This window comes from Podarcis cretensis, assembly GCF_951804945.1.
Source record: "Podarcis cretensis genome assembly, chromosome: 4".
In the NCBI taxonomy this organism is placed as follows: domain Eukaryota; kingdom Metazoa; phylum Chordata; class Lepidosauria; order Squamata; family Lacertidae; genus Podarcis; species Podarcis cretensis.
Window position 1 is genome coordinate 56,175,715 of NC_137173.1, and position 17,563 is coordinate 56,193,277.

General features: G+C 41.3%; 1 protein-coding gene across 1 annotated transcript in view; it reads left to right on the top strand.

The window, feature by feature from the left end:
• The first annotated feature begins 11,989 nt into the window (after positions 1–11,989).
• The window catches only part of PCP4 (Purkinje cell protein 4), a 64,800-nt gene continuing 59,226 nt past the window's right edge, over positions 11,990–17,563 (top strand). Inside the window, exon 1 of the mRNA XM_079974991.1 lies at positions 11,990–12,195. Coding sequence (XP_079831117.1) covers positions 12,153–12,195 — 43 coding nt within the window. The 5' untranslated portion in view covers positions 11,990–12,152. The remainder of the gene's footprint in view (positions 12,196–17,563) is intronic.

Here is a 17,563-nt window from a genome sequence, read left to right on the forward strand (position 1 = left end):
CATTTGGTGGAAAACTGGTCTGTAAAAAATATCTAAATACATATAAGTATAAATGGAACATCTGGATGAGTGTTCTGTATGAAGTCTGATATATTTTAAAATAAACACAGTAAACATGAGTTTAACATAAAGGCTACCAATCAGATGATAAACAAGTTTTGAGTGCAATATTAAAGGCAAAGGGCTGCTGATATGTAGTTTAGTTTAGTTTAGTTTAGTTTAGTTTAGTTTAGTTTAGTTTAGTTTAGTTTAGTGTTCAAAGAGCAATGTGATGTCTGTGACCCAGTTCCTAGGCTGAGAAATACAGAAATCTCCCTTTGGTCCAGTCACCACCTGAAATGCAGCTCAAATTTATATTTGCTGCTCCTGCACACTTAAAAAATAAATAAATACAGGCACATACCAGGATGTATTCAGAGGACTCTGAACAAAGCCACACACCCATTCTTAGAGAGAAACAAAGGAATGGAAGAGTAGGCAGAGGAGCTAACAAAGACTTAGAAATATAATCTCATGGTTTACAGAAAGGCTTAGGATAACAATCTTCCAATAACATTACTGCCAAATTTAATATGTTGTTCAGTTCATTACAATCTATCTCAGATTTGGCCACTAGCCATGATGGTGGAATACAAAGGCGGGGGGGGGGGCACATTTTGGGGGGAGGGAGGAAGTAAAAGAGTTCATGTTTTCAAGAAATAGTGAATTATCTTCTGAGGGTGCAGCATCTGCTGAAACCACTTTATTTAGAGGAACATAGTCATGAAACCCTGTTGGAGTTGTTCTAAAAGCTGCTCACTGGCTCACACAGCCTCCTGAAAAGAGTAGTGGTCTTAGGAGACTGACCTGTTGTTGCATCACTGTGTAAGGGGAACTTGCCCATAGTTTCCCCGACTGGGAGCAAAGCCCAGCTGCAGTGCTGAAGCAGCTTTTGTTATGCAGCAGGGATGAGGCAGGGACTAGAAAGCTGATGCAACTCTATTTGCTGAGCGTGATTTAGCAATTCTCTTCCACACTCTCCTGCAGCATCCTTTCTAGCCACAAAAGAGAAGCGGAGACTTGCATAAAAAGACACAGTGGATAAAATGACCACCTTTGCCTCCCATGCTAACGGAATCATACTTAATCTGCAGCATTGCAAAGTATTTGCTTATGCTATTGTAGCATGCCAGTCCATATGACTGTCTGCTGGTTGCACTCCTATATCATATAGGCCCCGTTTGTATGCCACACTAAACCATGGTTTAGCAACATATACTCAGGTGGAAGGGAACTGCTGTGAGCCTCAAATTTGTGCTTTACCTTCTCCCAGGGGCGGAGGAAGGGGGTGCGGACCACCCCGGATGTCACCACTGAGGGGGGTGACAAAATGCTGAGCGACACTCATCGCGGGGCCTGCAGTGCACCCGAGCCACACGTCTCTCCTGAGAGAGATGCTGTGGCTTGGGCGGTAGCAGGCTCTGTGTTGCCCCAAATGGTCTGCCCGCCACCTCCCCCTCAGCTCTAGGGCAACTGAGGGGGAGGAGGCAGGCAGACTCTGGAGGCCCCGTGGAGCATCCTGCCCTGGCCGGCCCCACCCATGGGCCCAGGGCACACGCGGTGCCCCTAGCGCCCAATCGGTTTGCTCTGCCACTGCCTTTTCCTTCTCTGATGCAGCAAGGTGGAGAACATTTGGTTTTACTTTACTTTAAAGTCAGCTTTTTGTGTCATCTCAACCAGAGATTGTGGTTCCTAACAAACCTGGTTTGGCTTAACAAACCAGCTTCAGAAACCACTGTTGGGACAACTCAACCAGGTGAGATTCAGAGAAGCAGCAGTCAAAGTCTTCCATCTGGCCCAGTGAGTAGAGAAGAGGGAAGCGGGGCTCACAGCAAGTCCATCTTGCTTGTGAACAACTGGCTAAATCACCACCTTAATTTCCAATAAGTATCTATACATACAAATTTGCATATGCATATCAGTGTATCAACCTGTGCCCCAATACTTCATAAGTATTAATGGTATAAGAGTCCCATCTTCTATGACAAAGCCAGATTAAATGTTTGGTGTTGTACAAATTCTCACTTCAAGACGTTGTGAAGCAGAAGCAACTCTCGTATCACTGATCAGCAGCACCTCTGGCTGTTAGTAAAGATAACAAATGCGTAAACACACAATTTCTTACCCTGAAATTTCCCCAGCTTATTTTTTTATTTGAAGTGCATAACAACTGATAGGATTTCTGGTTTGTCTCACACTGCTGTAGTATCAGTGTCTGAGGAGCCGCCATCTGGCAAATTAAAAGTTCACAACTCTGTGCCGAATAACAGATGTGCCCATATCATGCATCTCATAGGTGTCATAACAGGAATTATGGAATGCTTGCAGTAGCTGAAATCCTTGTCTAACTGTCTGAAGATCAGCTGCACACATCCAAGTTTTGAGATGAGTAGCCCTAGCTGCACATGCTTAGTTTCATCTGGGCTGCTTCTACATCTTTGCAACTTTCTGTTGTGATGCTAGACATGAATAGACACATTTCTTTGTCCAGTCAACCCAACCTTACATATTGGTTGGTATTTAGTCAACTCATTTCTTGCTATGTCCTTCAAGACAAATGGATGAATGAAGCTACTGGCTCTGAAATGGTAGGGGGTATTGGGCCATCTTTCAAAACCATGGTATAGCTGGATAATTTTACCAACCTGCTGCTGGGCAACAGGGACCACCCTGCCTCTGTCAGGGACATGGAGCAATCACATGCTTCTTCTAATGTAGTAAGTAGACCTTTCTATGGTTTCAGGTCCTCCTTTTTAACATAAAAGCACTTTATCATATGAACAAGGTAAGGCAAACTGTTGTTTACTGTGGCTCTTGCATTTTGGAGATAGTTACCTTAAAATGCCGCTTTTTAATGAAAGCAAAATCTGGGGTAACTTTGAAGCTGCATATGTGCTGAAGGCAGTCTGTGGTCCTTTCTGTTCACAGGGATTTCACTCATGACTAATATGTTTTCACTTTTATAGTCTGTAGTGCCCGAGGCTATATGAGCAGCCAAATATTTTACTTTGCTCTCTCATCATCTACCTGACCTCTGTTCTTTGCTTATTACAAAGGCTGCAGATGGTTAGAAAAATTTGTTTTCAGTTAACATGTTGGGATCCTCAGCTTGGTCGCGTCCCTGATCTATTATTTGGCCAACATGCATTTTATTTTCGTTTATAGTTTATGTTTTTATGATTAAGAAGAAAAATGGTAAGAAAGGGGGAAGAAAGAGAATTGAAAGTTGATTCCTTCCTTTGGATTTTGAGTCTTGAGTCAGAACAAGTTTAAGATTATCTGGGAAACTGTTGGTTTGGTTTCATTTACCCAACCACTTCATTTTGTTATAAATTTGACCAAATCATATCACAATATTCTGATACAATATAGTTCTTGTCTAGTGTGTTTTGGGATGGCAGCTTTAGCTATGGCGATCTATAACTGGGTCAGGCTACTTGAGAGGGATATAATTTCGAAATGTTTTACTAAAATACTTTTATCTGTGCCATTTATAGGTTTCTTATAATGGACGTCATGATGGAGTGCAGCCCTCAAGAACTACTGCTGTCCCAATCAATCCAAGAAAAATCAGAAATGTGACACACGTATAGGAAATCGTTTTCTCTGGTCTTTGTTCGAGTCCCACATCTTCCAAAGCACTTTCTTTCCTATTCTTGGTGAATTTTGATGCATCAACACAAAGATTCAACAACTTTGCAAGATCTGCATTCTCCTTTGTTTTATCTGAAAACCATCAAGTACCACTCACAGAGAAAATTTAATTTAGGAGGCATTGCCTGTTGTCTTTTTCTACACCTGCCACTTAGAATAAAAAGAGTGACACTCCCTCCACCTTTAAATACTCCTTTTGTGTGATGAATAACTCTAGCAAACGTGAAAGTACCTTCAAACTATTGGTTGATCGAATAGAAGATTTCATCCTGTTGATACTTTTTGAAAATAAAAGCATTTACCACACCGGGAAAATGACATTTTTTAATCTCAGCACAGAAGCTTTTATTCCTCACACAAAGTGGATAGAACTGATGTAGCAACAAGATAAAATCAGGCACATCCAGCGATATCTACCAGATCACAGGACTGAACAAGTGATGGGGGCATGAAATTACCACCTAAGTTAAAGCTGAAGTCAGTTCATGAAGATTCGTATGTCTCAATAGTTAGTCAGTTTTGAATCTGCCTCATACAGAGCTGTGATGCTTGTCAGCTTAAATGCTTGCTATTAATATTTCTAATTATATTTCTAATAAAGTGTCAGGAGCTCAGCAGTCCCAAGATATTACAAACCACTGCTCCAAGGGAAAATGTGTATTTGATTCCACTTTTTAAATTTAACTTATAAAGCGTGGCTGTCTTGCTTCGGTGCTCATTATAAACATATATTGAAACATTTAAAAATCAATAAAACACATTTGAAATGTCTCTCTCTCACCCACCCACCCACCCACACAAACAAACAAACAAACATACATGATCCTAAGTGCATTTATTTGGGAGTGAAACTCATTGAAATTAATTGCTTTTGTTTCCAAGAAGCTGAATTTATGTCCAAGTGTAGAAGACTTTTTTTGTGACAAACAATTCCCTCCTCTTGTTCAATGACTTCTGAAGACTTTGCATAGAATGTAAGAGGTTTTTCTCCACCCAATCAATTCTCTGTTGGTGCCATATTACGCAAATAAAACATACGGTACATAATTTCTGCTGCATGTGTGTATCTTTCTGCATGTTTTCAAGAGAGGGAACACACTGCAGTAATCTGCTATTTTATATTTTGTAAATTTCTATTGTTCTGGGGAAGATTAATTCATGGAAGCTGTCTGATTTATTGAAATCCTATGCCTAATTCAGCCAAGAACTGGGCAGCAAGTTTCCCTCCACCTTTTAATCTAAATTTCTTCACAGAAATCAACAAGCTTATGGAAGACTTAGGGAGACTTGTTGAGCACAGGAGTTCTGAGGCAGTTACCGTATATCCTTTAGTTACCAAGATTTACAAAAGAATAGGGTGATCCAGGAATGGCAATTTCTGTAGCTTTGTTGTCCTGTTCCTGCTTAATGAAAGAAGCTCTAGACTTTGTTTGCAGTTTAAAGCATTTCTTGTCTTGAGGGACCTCAAAATCTCAGAGCTCTCCATAGCCAATTGAACTGCTTTGATTAGATTAGAAACCAGAGGAAAGTTGGGCATGCTTTTTGATTATTTCAGAAGGGCCTACACTAGTGCCCTAGAGCCAGGTTTGACACTTCCTTGTCCTTGCCAACAAAGGGTGTTAGTGAGAAATGTTCAGGTGTATCTTGTTAGTTTCCCAGGTCCCTACTGGCCAACTTCCTAGACAAAATGTAGCCTTTTGAGCCCATGCACTTTGGAGGGACACCTGAAATGGTCACCGGACATTGCATAGGAGACTTGCAGAAGAAGCCAGATTTCTTCCCAGCTGTATTATCCATCCCAGCAAAACCAACCCTCTGCTGGTGGATGGAGTACAGTAGCCTCTTACTGATAATCATCACTTTAATGTATTAAATTAGCCTGAAGTTATTGCTAATTCTAAAATGGTATGTGTGTACAAGTGTGTTTTTACCACATGCATAAGTTCGTTACACACTCCAGGAACTCTGATTGCTTGTTGCATTGTATGTACAGTGATGTACTTGTATTTGCTGTTAGGTTTTTTTTAATGAAGTATTTATACTATGGGCCTTGGTAATCTCCCATTCCTGTACTATGGTCTGCATTTTTGCAATCTCAGAGGAGCTCCTGGTGGGCTACAGGGACACCAACCTTTTGGGGTCAATGGGCACATTTGGGAACATATGCATATACCACTCAAAAATGCACACACCAGAGCCATGCGTGTACATATGCACACTCACTCCCCCCCCCAAGCAATTAGGCTGGGGGGGGGACATTTTAAGCTGCACTTTTGCAGAAGCTCACCCTCCCCCCGGCGCACAATAGGCTTCTATAGGACCAATTTCCAAGTCTAATGGAGGGGATTTTCAGCAAGGATTGTCAGAGCTGGGGCGGGAACAATTTATCCATCCTCAGTTGTGACGCCCCCCCAACCACACCATTACACATAGGCTTCAAAGAAGCTTTCTATTATAGACAGTAGAAGACGTCTTTCAAGCCTTAGTGTAGTGCATAGTTTTTTGTTCCCAGACTGTGCGTTTGTGTGTCCTCACCCCAACCAGCAGTGATCCTCCCCCAATGCAATTAGGCTTGAAAGAATTCTCCAAGAAGGTTTGCTTCAAGCCTAATTGCTTCAAGTGTTTCATAGCCTGTGAACCCCTCAAACATCTCCCAACCTAATTAGACTTGGAAAAAAGCCTTCTGTTGGTTACAGTGGAAGACTTCTTTCAAGCCTAATTACAACAGGAAAACAAGATGGAGGAGGAGGAGACACTGCAGGCACCTGTGAAAGTCTTGTCAGGTGTATGGGTGCTGCATTGATGTCCCCAGGGCTACTATGCAATATGGCAGGCTCCTATCAGCTTGGTTGATCACAATTTTTGCAAGAGTATTTATGTACTTTATGGTGTGGTTGCTTTGTACTGTTTTTCCCTCTCCTTTGCTGAAAAAAAACAGGATTGCTGGGAAATACTGTTAAACCACAACTTTAACTCATGAGCTAGAGCACATAGACACAAATGTCCCATAACCATAACAAGATTTCAGTCCTGCATAAGCTTACCTCAATTTTCTCTCTTCAATTTTGTATTTCACATAGAATAAGATTACCTTTCCTGAATCCTCTGACTCATACCTGTTTAAAAATAGCAATGGCTTTGCACAGAGGTGTCCCCCCCCCACCTTGACAGCCGAAAGAAGCATTGAATTTGAGTGGGCTGCTAAACTTAATGGATGTACAATTTCAACATTGCTGGTGATTGCTAATCACAATATTGACAGTAAATATTTAATTGCTCATTTTATAGGACAAGGCCTCAAGCTATACCTCATTTCCAATATTTATGGAGTGATGGGGCAAAAACCTCCCTGGACTGCCAGTGATAAAGTTGACAGTTTAAGCAAAATTCTTATACATGTAGCAAGTTTTGTAGAACACATTCATCTTGTCTTGATTTTAGTTATAGTATCTGGTTCCCTATATGATGGGGTTTAGGGTACTGCAGCTACAGCTGAATTGATTCCTTGAAGTTAAAAGGTTAATATCATTGCTTGCTTTGGAGTGAGTTAGCTGCCAAGGCAGAAAATTCATAATGTTGGAGTGAAGGCCATGAGGGAAAATAACACATATTGTATTGAGAACCTCAGCAATTCAAGCACAACATTGTGTTTATTGATTTCACTTTTCCATAAGAACCAGGGGAATTTGTAACACTATGCTTTGTATATATTTTACATTCACTTATTTTAAGAACAGAGTGTTCCTTCCTCCTAGGACACAGCCAGGGGCTATACATTATTTCTATTAGTAATTGTTATGGATGCTGTTGGAGTAAAAGGATAGTCGCATCTTCAGACAGCAAAAGAAACTAAATACCCATCAGTAGGCAATACTTCCCAAAAAGGAATTTTGTCCTGCAAATTATCTTCCAATAGTAGATGTTGGGACCTTGGTATCCAGATAAATCAATATCACCATTAACTTCTGCTTGATTATTATTCAGATTTTAAAAACTGGCCACTATCAGGAAGTGTGGATGAAAGCACAATTATCTTTGGAAGAACCTGTTGGCTTCATGGTGTTCAGAAAAGATAAAATTTAAGTGTCAAATCCATGAAAGTTTGGTCACAGAGCAGTTGGGATTAGTGGTATTGCTTTGGTCTGTAATTTCAGGGGTGGGGTGGGTAGATGAGGGGGCTTCAAAAGTTGTCTGAAGGTTTCTACTGAAACCTTCCTCCCCACATCTTTACTAGAATGACTAAAAGAATTTCCGCAGCCCATGGAATTTCCCTTGACAGGGGAGAGTGTGGTATAACACATGGGCCGTGCAAAAGGTTTACAACATTCCAGGGGACAGCTTTTCAAAGTAATATGACTATTTCCAGATCTGCAGTACATTTATCAGATTCCCAGATGTGCCCACTGTCACTGATATTTGAAAGAACAACTAACACTGCACCGCATATGGAAGTGGTGACTTTTAAAAAAAATTGCATCTGCCAGGCTTGTAATTTGCTAAAAACTGGAAGGTGTTGGGTACCACCTTGCTAGACAATTGGTGCAGAAAAGTCCAGAGATTGGCATTAATGGGAAAAAACCTTACATACAAAGTTAGAGCTGTGAAAAAAGGAAATGGGCAATTTCATTCCCCTTGCCAAGAGCCCTTGGAACTGTAGTTTGTTAAGGGTGTCAAAGAAGAAGAATAAGTTAAGGGCGCTGTGAACTATTGCTCTGTCAGGGGAAAAGTAAAGTTCCTGTGTGTGTGTGTGTGTGTGTGTGTGTGTGTGTGTTTGTACGCACGCACACACGCACGCACGCACTTTAAATCCGTGGTGAACAGGCAGCCTAAATTTGTGTCAAAACCACAGACTTCTATTTGCTATAGCAAATCTTATCCTGATTTGTGTTTTCGTCAATTTCTGTTACTGTACAAGAGTCCTTCAAATAAGAGGGCTGATAGCCATAAAACAGGGCACATGGTGACCCTAGATTTGGGTTCGTTCAAAGAGAATGCAGACCCCTAACAGAGACAACATTTTACCAAAATTGAATGGAGGGGGGAGGCCCAAGGTGCACACACACACGCAGCAGTTTTGGTTCAGCCCCATGCAGAATTGCAAAATGCAACACACTGTTCTGATTTGATTAAGAACTTTGAAGGAATGGACTCAAAGCAAACCCTTGGCCTTCAAAGCCTTTCAGAATATCTGGAGTTCTTTCTGTTTACTTCAGTGGGCTTTGGGCCAGTGTTTTTATTAGTAATCACAATAAAGTCTGAACTCAACACAGCGGATTGTGATGAATTGCCAAACAGATTCTTTCAGGCATGAGGAAATTAATTTTTTAACAAAATCTCTTCTCAGGACATTTTTCAACTATTAGGCTTTCAGCAACATTAAAAAATAAATAAAAATAAAGTAATTATCCAGTTGCATCTCTCTTTGTTTCTGCCACGGTTGCTCATATCCAAAAGAATTTCTATGACTCCAGGAAATTTTAAATTAGCTTTGAGCTCCAGAGATTGATCTGCAGCTCCACTAGCCAAGAGTGTTTGTCCTTAAGGTACCTTCAGGTAATTCTCCAGTTCAGATGGAGAACGTGATCGCTTGTTGTGCTAGGCCCATTCTGCAGTAAGAACCACTGCATGACCACAAATCAGTTATCTTTTAAATCAGCAGATAAGGAAAGAGGATTGAAGAGGTCCATGTCATGGACTGGTTGGGAGCAGAGGAATGGTGAGAGGAATCAGCTGGGGAACCACCAAGGGAACAAGGCTCAGAGCCTGGGGAGTGGTGGTGGGACAACGAAGTGTGATCAGAGGGCTATATTGGGATGGGTGAGAAATTTGATTAAATTCTCTTTTAAGGGCAAACCTACCTTATTTGCGAGCCAAAACACTGCCAACTTTCAAATTCTGCACTTCTCGAGTTTTTTGCAAGGTGGTTTGCCAGTAAGGTAATGTTTACAAAAATGCATATACAATGGGAAAGTGTGCATCAAAAGTTAAATATAAGCAAAAATAACCCAAAAAAGTATATTAGAAAGAATATGCTTTTCACAAATGTGTATAATTAGGCAAAATTACATACAGATATGTATATATTAGTAGACATTTGCGTGGAAATGCTGATGTATTTTCATGAGGACTTTTTAAAAAATTGCAAGCTAGAGTGGAAAAGTGGAGAATTGAGCTTAAGACTGGGAAAATGAGTAACTGAGAGAAACCAAAATTGACAGATTTGTCCATGGTTTAGGTTTCCCACTCTCCAGAGCATCCTACTATATAGTTGCAGTTCTAGACTGCAAACCCTCTGGTGATCATCTCATTTCCATATCTCAACACTGGATAGAAAGGACTCAGGGAAATTCCTAGGCAGACTTTGTGGCCATAAGGCATCAAGCATCAAGCCAAATAACTACAGCTATACATAGGAATTAGGTTACAATGGTAATTGCATTTTTTCTAGGAGTAAGACCAATTGAACGAAATGAAGCTTGAGTAGACATGCATAGGATTATGCTGATATGATTCTTTCTAGGTTGTTTTTCTTTTCTTTTTGCAAAGTACACTAGTTTCAAAAATGTGCTATGTGGAATTGCAGGACGATGTAGAAATAATAGATATCTGTAATGAAATCTATGCCACTTGCCCTTCTTTGTCAACTTGCCAACAACTTTTGCCCTGTGTAACACATGCTCTTCAATTACCCACCACAATTAACTGAATCAGAAATAATTAATGACGACCTTTCAAAGAACCCTGATAGGGCCAACACCAATCTTGCCATATTATGTGGTCAGCAAATTTATAGTTAATAGGTTTGATGTCCCTTAAGGGTCTAGCTAGAGTGGTTCCTTTACCAGAGAAGGGTGGCATTAAGGATCTCATTTTGCTTCTGATATTAAAGAGACATTCTGCAACAGAAACCGAAAACCCAATGGGCTACAGTTATCAGTGTTGCATTACAGTGATGTCCATCTGTTTGTTATTAGCTAACTCAACAGCTTAATAGGATTGCTTAACAAACCATACATACTTTCACCTCTTGCTTGACACCAGTTCTTTTATTATAGTGTAGCTAGAATAACAGCAGCTGAAAGAGTAGGACAGCTCATGACTTGCCCACTTAACCTTTTCCTGCTCTTAGCGGCTTTCTCATAAGTGTAGCTAGAGTGTTGGGAGACCAGGGTTCAAATCCCCACCCAGCACTGAAGCTCATTGGGTGACCTTGGGCCACTCACAGTCTCCTACCCTCCTTCACAAGCAGGGTGGTGAGGATAAAATGGGAAGGGGGAGAATCATGTATGCAACCTTGAGTTCCTTGGAGAAAGGGTGGGCTATAAATGAAAAAACAAACAAACAAAGAAAACCTGCCTATGATCTTTAGGAGCACTGGCAAAAATAAAGGGAATTAACAGCACAGCTGCCCAGGACCTCCATGCACACTGCCTAGCCTTGCACCCTGGGGAGGTCACTTTAGTGCTGCTAGCACAGCAGTTTGACTTCACCCCAGAGGTGCACTCCATTGTCTCTCAAGACAGATGGATGCTAACAATATTTATTTATATGAAAGGATCGAAAACATATTTCTGATGAAGATGTTCACAAGCTGTTATCACATCAACAAATCTTAGGCTTCTTAAGCAGAGGTGCAGTTTTCAGATTTTGAGGGCTGTGTGTGGGCCTACATAGATATAGGCACTTTTGAATCAGAATGACAAGACTTGTGACACAGCCCAGTGCTGTTGATGTGTTTGAGGGGGGTGGTGGAAGTGCAGAATGCTCTTGAGGGAGGGATGGCACATTGTAGCAGCAATGTGGGAGAAGTGGTGATTAACAGCTTTCCCACCTAGAGGGGATTTGAGGGATGCGGGTGTTCTTGTTGGTAGAAACACTTGATATGCGAATAGTCATATTAAAGGCTCAAGTCCATTTTGCCAACCCTCTACCCGCAAAAGAGAAAAGGGTGGCTGTTTGACCTGAGCTGATAGCACTACTGTAGATATTATGAGGTATAAATCAATAACCACCACAACATATGCTCTTAGAATGCTATGTTTGCTTTTTGAATTTATCCAAGCATGGCCAACTGAAACCTTGGCTGCTGTTAATCTTAAATCTTCCACCCTATCCCTGCCATCTGAAATACCACACCTGCGCAGAATTTGGTCTTGCCAAATAAGTTGAATGAGGAAAGACCTGTAGTAGCTTGATAACAGCTGTGGGAGATGGCCAGCTTTCCTTTCAATGGGCAGCATCAACACGAGGTCACAATGGCCTACTCTCTACTTCAGGAGGGCAGCATCAGTATGGCAACACAGTGGATCAGTCTCTTGTTGAAGAAGGTGGCAGCAGCAGGGGGCAACATGACTTCTCCCACATAGAGGGAGCAGAAGCAGTTGTGTGTGGCCACTCTTTTTCTCACTGATGTTAGCCTTACGGGGTTTGGGCAAAGTGACCATTAGTATCTCACTGAAATGGACAAAGACAAGCAACAGAAGCAGCAAGGCGTCGCCAAGGGTAAGGTCCTGTCTCATGAATCTTTTAGAGTGTCAAGAAGCGCGCATATATATATATATATATATATATATATATATATATATATATATAAAATTAATCTTCCATTTGACAATATATAATCACATCATTATTATCCACTTTACCTCTCTGGCTCTTTAGAGCCTATTGACTTGACTTCCTTCCCTCCTGCCTCATGGCTTTCAAAATTAACCTTTATATCATAGTATTTTATACATTTTCCAATTCTAATTAAACTCATTACAAAGTTCCTCAAAAGTTAAATAAATATAAAAAGGAAGAAAGTTTCTCATTACAAGTCTTCAGACAACCCTACTAGTGATGTTAATTGCTTACAATGCTCTTTCAAATATCATATAAATTTATAATAATAATAATAATTTTTATTTATACCCTGCCCTCCCCAGCCAAGGCCGGGCTCAGAGCGGCTTACAAGCAATAATAAAATTTAGTCCAGTCTTTTTGGAATACTTGATCATGCTGGTTCCGGATTTTTCCTGTCAGCTTTGCCAGTTCCACAAAGTCCATAATTTTCATCTGCCACTCTTCTTTCATTGGTATATGTATATGTGGGTCTGGTCAGATCTCTCTTCCCTCCCCTCTCTCTCTCGCACACACATCCCATCTGAAATACCTGAAACACCATATCTGGTCTTGCACTGAATGTAGAATTCCCAGTCTAAGATAAACTGAAAGGTCAAAGGCTTACTGTTACAAAATGGCTTTACAATATACAAAACCTGAATTCTTTGCATGGTCTAGGGCTGGCATTGGTGGAAAATGGGGTGCTTGTACCTAAACAGCTATGTGGCGGCTATTATTATTATTATTATTATTATTTTCTATAGTGCTTTTAAGGGGGGAAATCTCAAAGCAGTTCAACAGGTTAAACCTTTTCTAGTATAGAAAGACAATTGCGGGAAAACCCTCACCTGTTCCCATGCTGCCTGTCAGACATTTTATGTGTGTTGGCCACTGGTTTCCTTTTGTGCTCTCTGCTCTACATGTAAAAAAGCACAGAAATTTTCATATTACATGAAGGATATGCAAATTATATGCAGACTTGTCTTCTTCTGTGATGGAAAGAAACGTACAGTTTCCTGGGCCCAGAACAACGGCTCTTTCACTTCAGTTTGTTTTTGTGATGTTGCCTGTTGCCACAGAAAGATGCTTCTTAAATGGCTGGAAGCTGATAGAGTTTCTTTGTTTTCTAATATTCCACCCCCCCCCCCCCCCCGCTAGCTGTTAAATTTTATGTGGGTTCCAAGAGCTGACAGAAAGGTCAGTTGGTATAATCTATAATTTAAAGTCATAAAATTGGTTATCATTCTTTCAGTTCCATGACCTTAACCACCAAGGCCTCCCCCCCCCCCCCCCAGGTTACAACTGGCATTTCCAGCCTAGCAGAACAGCATTTTACAAAGATAGAGAAGGACACCCTCCCAAATAGAGAATACAGTATTTGACCATGGAAATCTATTCTGTGGATTTTGACATTTAATCTCTTTTATTGTTTTATAGACAATGTCATTTAATTATGTTGTTGGGTTTCCTTGTGATAGTTTCTGATGAAAAATGCTGTTTTCAGGCCCCCAGACAAAGCATTTCCCTGAACAGTCCAAATTTCTGAGTCATGTTTCTTCTGAACAGGCTGCTTAAACTTAAACCCAAGAAATGGATCCAGCAGTGATCCAGGTAAAGGAGAAGAAAAACACCAATAGGCAATGAAACATTTCTCTTCCCATAGGCAGTGTTTGGGAATCAAAGCTCCTGGAGGTGGAGGGATCCCCACCCTATTATATAAAGGAGGGGAAAAACAAATTGACATGAAAAATGGAATTTGTGCCCAGATCGGTGGCCTCCTTTGAAGTCAATGGAGCTGCCATTGCACAAGGAGTCATTGCCAAAAGCAGCAGGTGGATTGTTGAAAATCATGTGTGTACTGCCCAGAATCACATTACTCCTGTGGTGGTATTCTGCATAACTATGTTATGCTATATCTCTGAAGCACACCAAGAAAGAGTAAAATAATACGGGTGGTTCCCATTTTTCACGGCAGGATGCTCTGGCAGCAAAGAAGTAAACAAGTTGCTAGTCTTCTGTGAGTTAACGGTATGTTACTCAACACTCATATTGATTATCAGGTGATGTCATCTACACACTATTACATAACATCATTAAAGATTGAACTCTTGAAACTTTAAATATAAAGGGGCAAGACAGTAAATATTCAAGAGAGCCTGAGATTAAATTTCGCAGACCTTTGGATGCTTGGAAGATGTCCATTGAAATAAACAGATACATATACATACACAGAGTAAACATTATAATTCGTGATCCAAATATAATAATATAGCCCTAGTTATTAGTCACACCAGTGTTCCCCAACCCGGTGCCCTCCAGATATTTTGGACCACAACTCCCATCAGCCCCAGGCAGCATGGCATGCTAGTTAGATCTGATGGAAACTGTACTCTAAAACATCTAGGGGGCACCAGGTTGGGGAAGGTTGGGTCATATAATGTGCATTCCTATTCATACTATATAAAACAGGAGAACCAGCTACGTACTCTTAAATATCTGGTTTCAAGTTAGGAAGAACACAGAGATGGTTGATTATTAAAGGGGTGTCTCTTAGCTGAGAGCCCTTACTTGTTTGTTACAGCCTCCCACCCCCAGTTCTGTGGGGTTTTTTTGTTTGCTTGCTTGGTTCTTAAGGTCTAATACGGACTTTGAAATAAATGTTAGTATATAACATTACTGAATATAACATGTACTGTACCAGTAATTCTGGGAACCATAGCCTGGGTACTATATCAAAGGAAGCCTTGCTGTGATGTACTGAGGGCAACAGATGTTGTGTGGGATGGAAGTGGAGAAGAATGTGGAGCTGGCCTCATCTTTTTGCCAGGGATGGCACATAATATTAAAGCAGCAGGGATCTATTGCCAGTCCTGGGGTGCTTCCACACGGCAGTTTATTGTGGAGCTTGAGCAGCTCATGCATGCCAATTTATTGCAGCATCTGCACAGCATCACCTCCATCAAAACACCACTCTCACCCCCCTAAATTTCATCCAGATTTAACATTTCCAGAGTTTTTTCTTTTTTTAACATATTGGATTTTCCATGAAAATGGTAAATCCAGACTAAACGGGAGGGACCCCCTGACAGTAGTTCTTTAGATTTTAATTGGATAACCGTAGTATCCTTTGCTTCCAATATATTCTCATCTTCCAATTCAAGCCCCTTCTCCTTAGTTCCATACATGCTGACACAGGGAAGCCCCATAGCGCTGGGGCAAGGTATATATGCCTTGTATGCAGAAGGTCCTAGGTTCAACCCATGGCATTTCCAGGTTGGGTTGGGAAAGAGAGTCTTGCCTGAAACCCCAGAGAAGCCACTGCCAGTCAATGTAGACAATAGTGAGCTAGATGGACCAAGAGTCTGACTCAGTAAAAGGCAGCTTTCCTATTACTATGTGCTCCATAGGGGGCAATCACAAGGTTCTTGTTGTTTAGTCATTTAGTCGTGTCCGACTCTTCGTGACCCCATAGACCAGAGCATGCCAGGCACTCCTGTCTTCCACGGCCTACCGCAGTTTGGTCAAACTCATGCTGGTAGCTTCAAGAACACTGTCCAACCTTCTCGTCCTCTGTCGTCCCCTTCTCCTTGTGCCCTCCATCTTTCCCAACATCAGGGTCTTTTCCAGGGAGTCTTCTCTTCTCATGAGGTGGCCAAAGTACTGGAGCCTCAGCTTCATGATCTGTCCTTCCAGTGAGCACTCAGGGCTAATTTCCTTCAGAATGGATACGTTTGATCTTCTTGCAGTCCATGGGACTCTCAAGAGTCTCCTCCAGCACCATAATTCAAAAGCATCAATTCTTCGGCGATCAGCCTTCTTTACGGTCCAGTTCTCACTTCCCACAAGGTTCTAGTCCTCCTTAAATATAATCTAATGAGGGCTCATATTTTCCTAAGGCCTTAAAATATGCATGCTTTTTATATGCATGCATATTATACTTGTTTACAGGATACTTTGCTTTAGAAATCCAGAATAACACCATATATATATATGAGAGCAAAGAGTTTATTCTCTGCCTTGACTTTTCCTAGTGTCAGTCAGGGAGAGCTGGGGGAAAGGGTGTACTTTTAAGCTTCAGCCTTTCAGAGTTTAAAGAAATAATGGTGGAGGATTTCCCTGAAGCTGTTAATTCCCTTGTCGGCATGGAGATTGAAAATGGTTAACTGATAATTAATATGTCTCATTACCTTTTAATTAAAAAGTTAGCTGCCATGGGTAAGTGCCACAGAATCTTTTCCTGACAAGCAGTTTTCTGCAGGAAGCACTACTACACCAAAAGGACGTTGCAAAGCAGCGAACCCTGGTCTGTGGCCACAATCCAAAGAGCCTCAAACATGTTCCATCAACCCAAGGGATGCACAACATGATCCATACTGAATCTGCAGCCCTGTTGTTCATGCCAAGTCAGGGTTGAAGGTGTGTGTGCATGCAGGAGAGGCAAATCACTATGTCAACCTGGAGACTTGAGTTTCAGAGTGAGTCTCTCCTTCCCCCAATTCTATATGATAGTTCTTTTCTTTTTTTAATCACGGGACTGTCCAAAAATACCAGTTTCTATCTGGCCCTTAGGAATCTCCTCAGGTCACACACCTCTCTTTCAAGTCCTGCCCATGCTCTTCTTGAGTGTATTTCCCTGGCTCAAATGTGCCCTTGAAGTGTGATACAGACTCTGGCTTGCTTGGATGCAGACTGGAAAGAGGCATGTATGCATAGATAGCTCTCACTTTTGTATAGCTGGAATATAGCCTAGGTAGAAAGGTAAGAGGTATACCTGTTGTTCCATCCACTCTTGCCTCTGGCCTTGCCCACCACTGCCATGTGCCCATCAGAAGGCTTCCTGCGAGGAAATGTGGCTGTGTACAGACCATACATTTAAAGTACACTTCCCCAAAGATTCTGGGAACTGTAGTTGACTCCTCTCAGAGCTACAATTCTCAGTACCCTTAACAAACCACAGTTCCCAGGATTCTTTGGGGGAAGTCATGTGCTTTAAATGTATGACGTGCATGTCATGACCTATTGCTTTTTGTGGTTCCCCACTGCTACTATACACATAACTAGTACTAAGCCCCATGGAATTCAGAGGAACTTCTGAGTAGATATATACAGTGGTACATCTAGTTACAAACTTAATTTGTTCCGGAGGTCCGTTCTTAACCTGAAACTGTTCTTAACTAGAGGCGTGCTTTTGCTAATGGGGCCTCTTGCTGCCGCTGCACTGCCAGCACACGATTTCCATTCTCATCCTGGGGCAAAGTTCTCAACT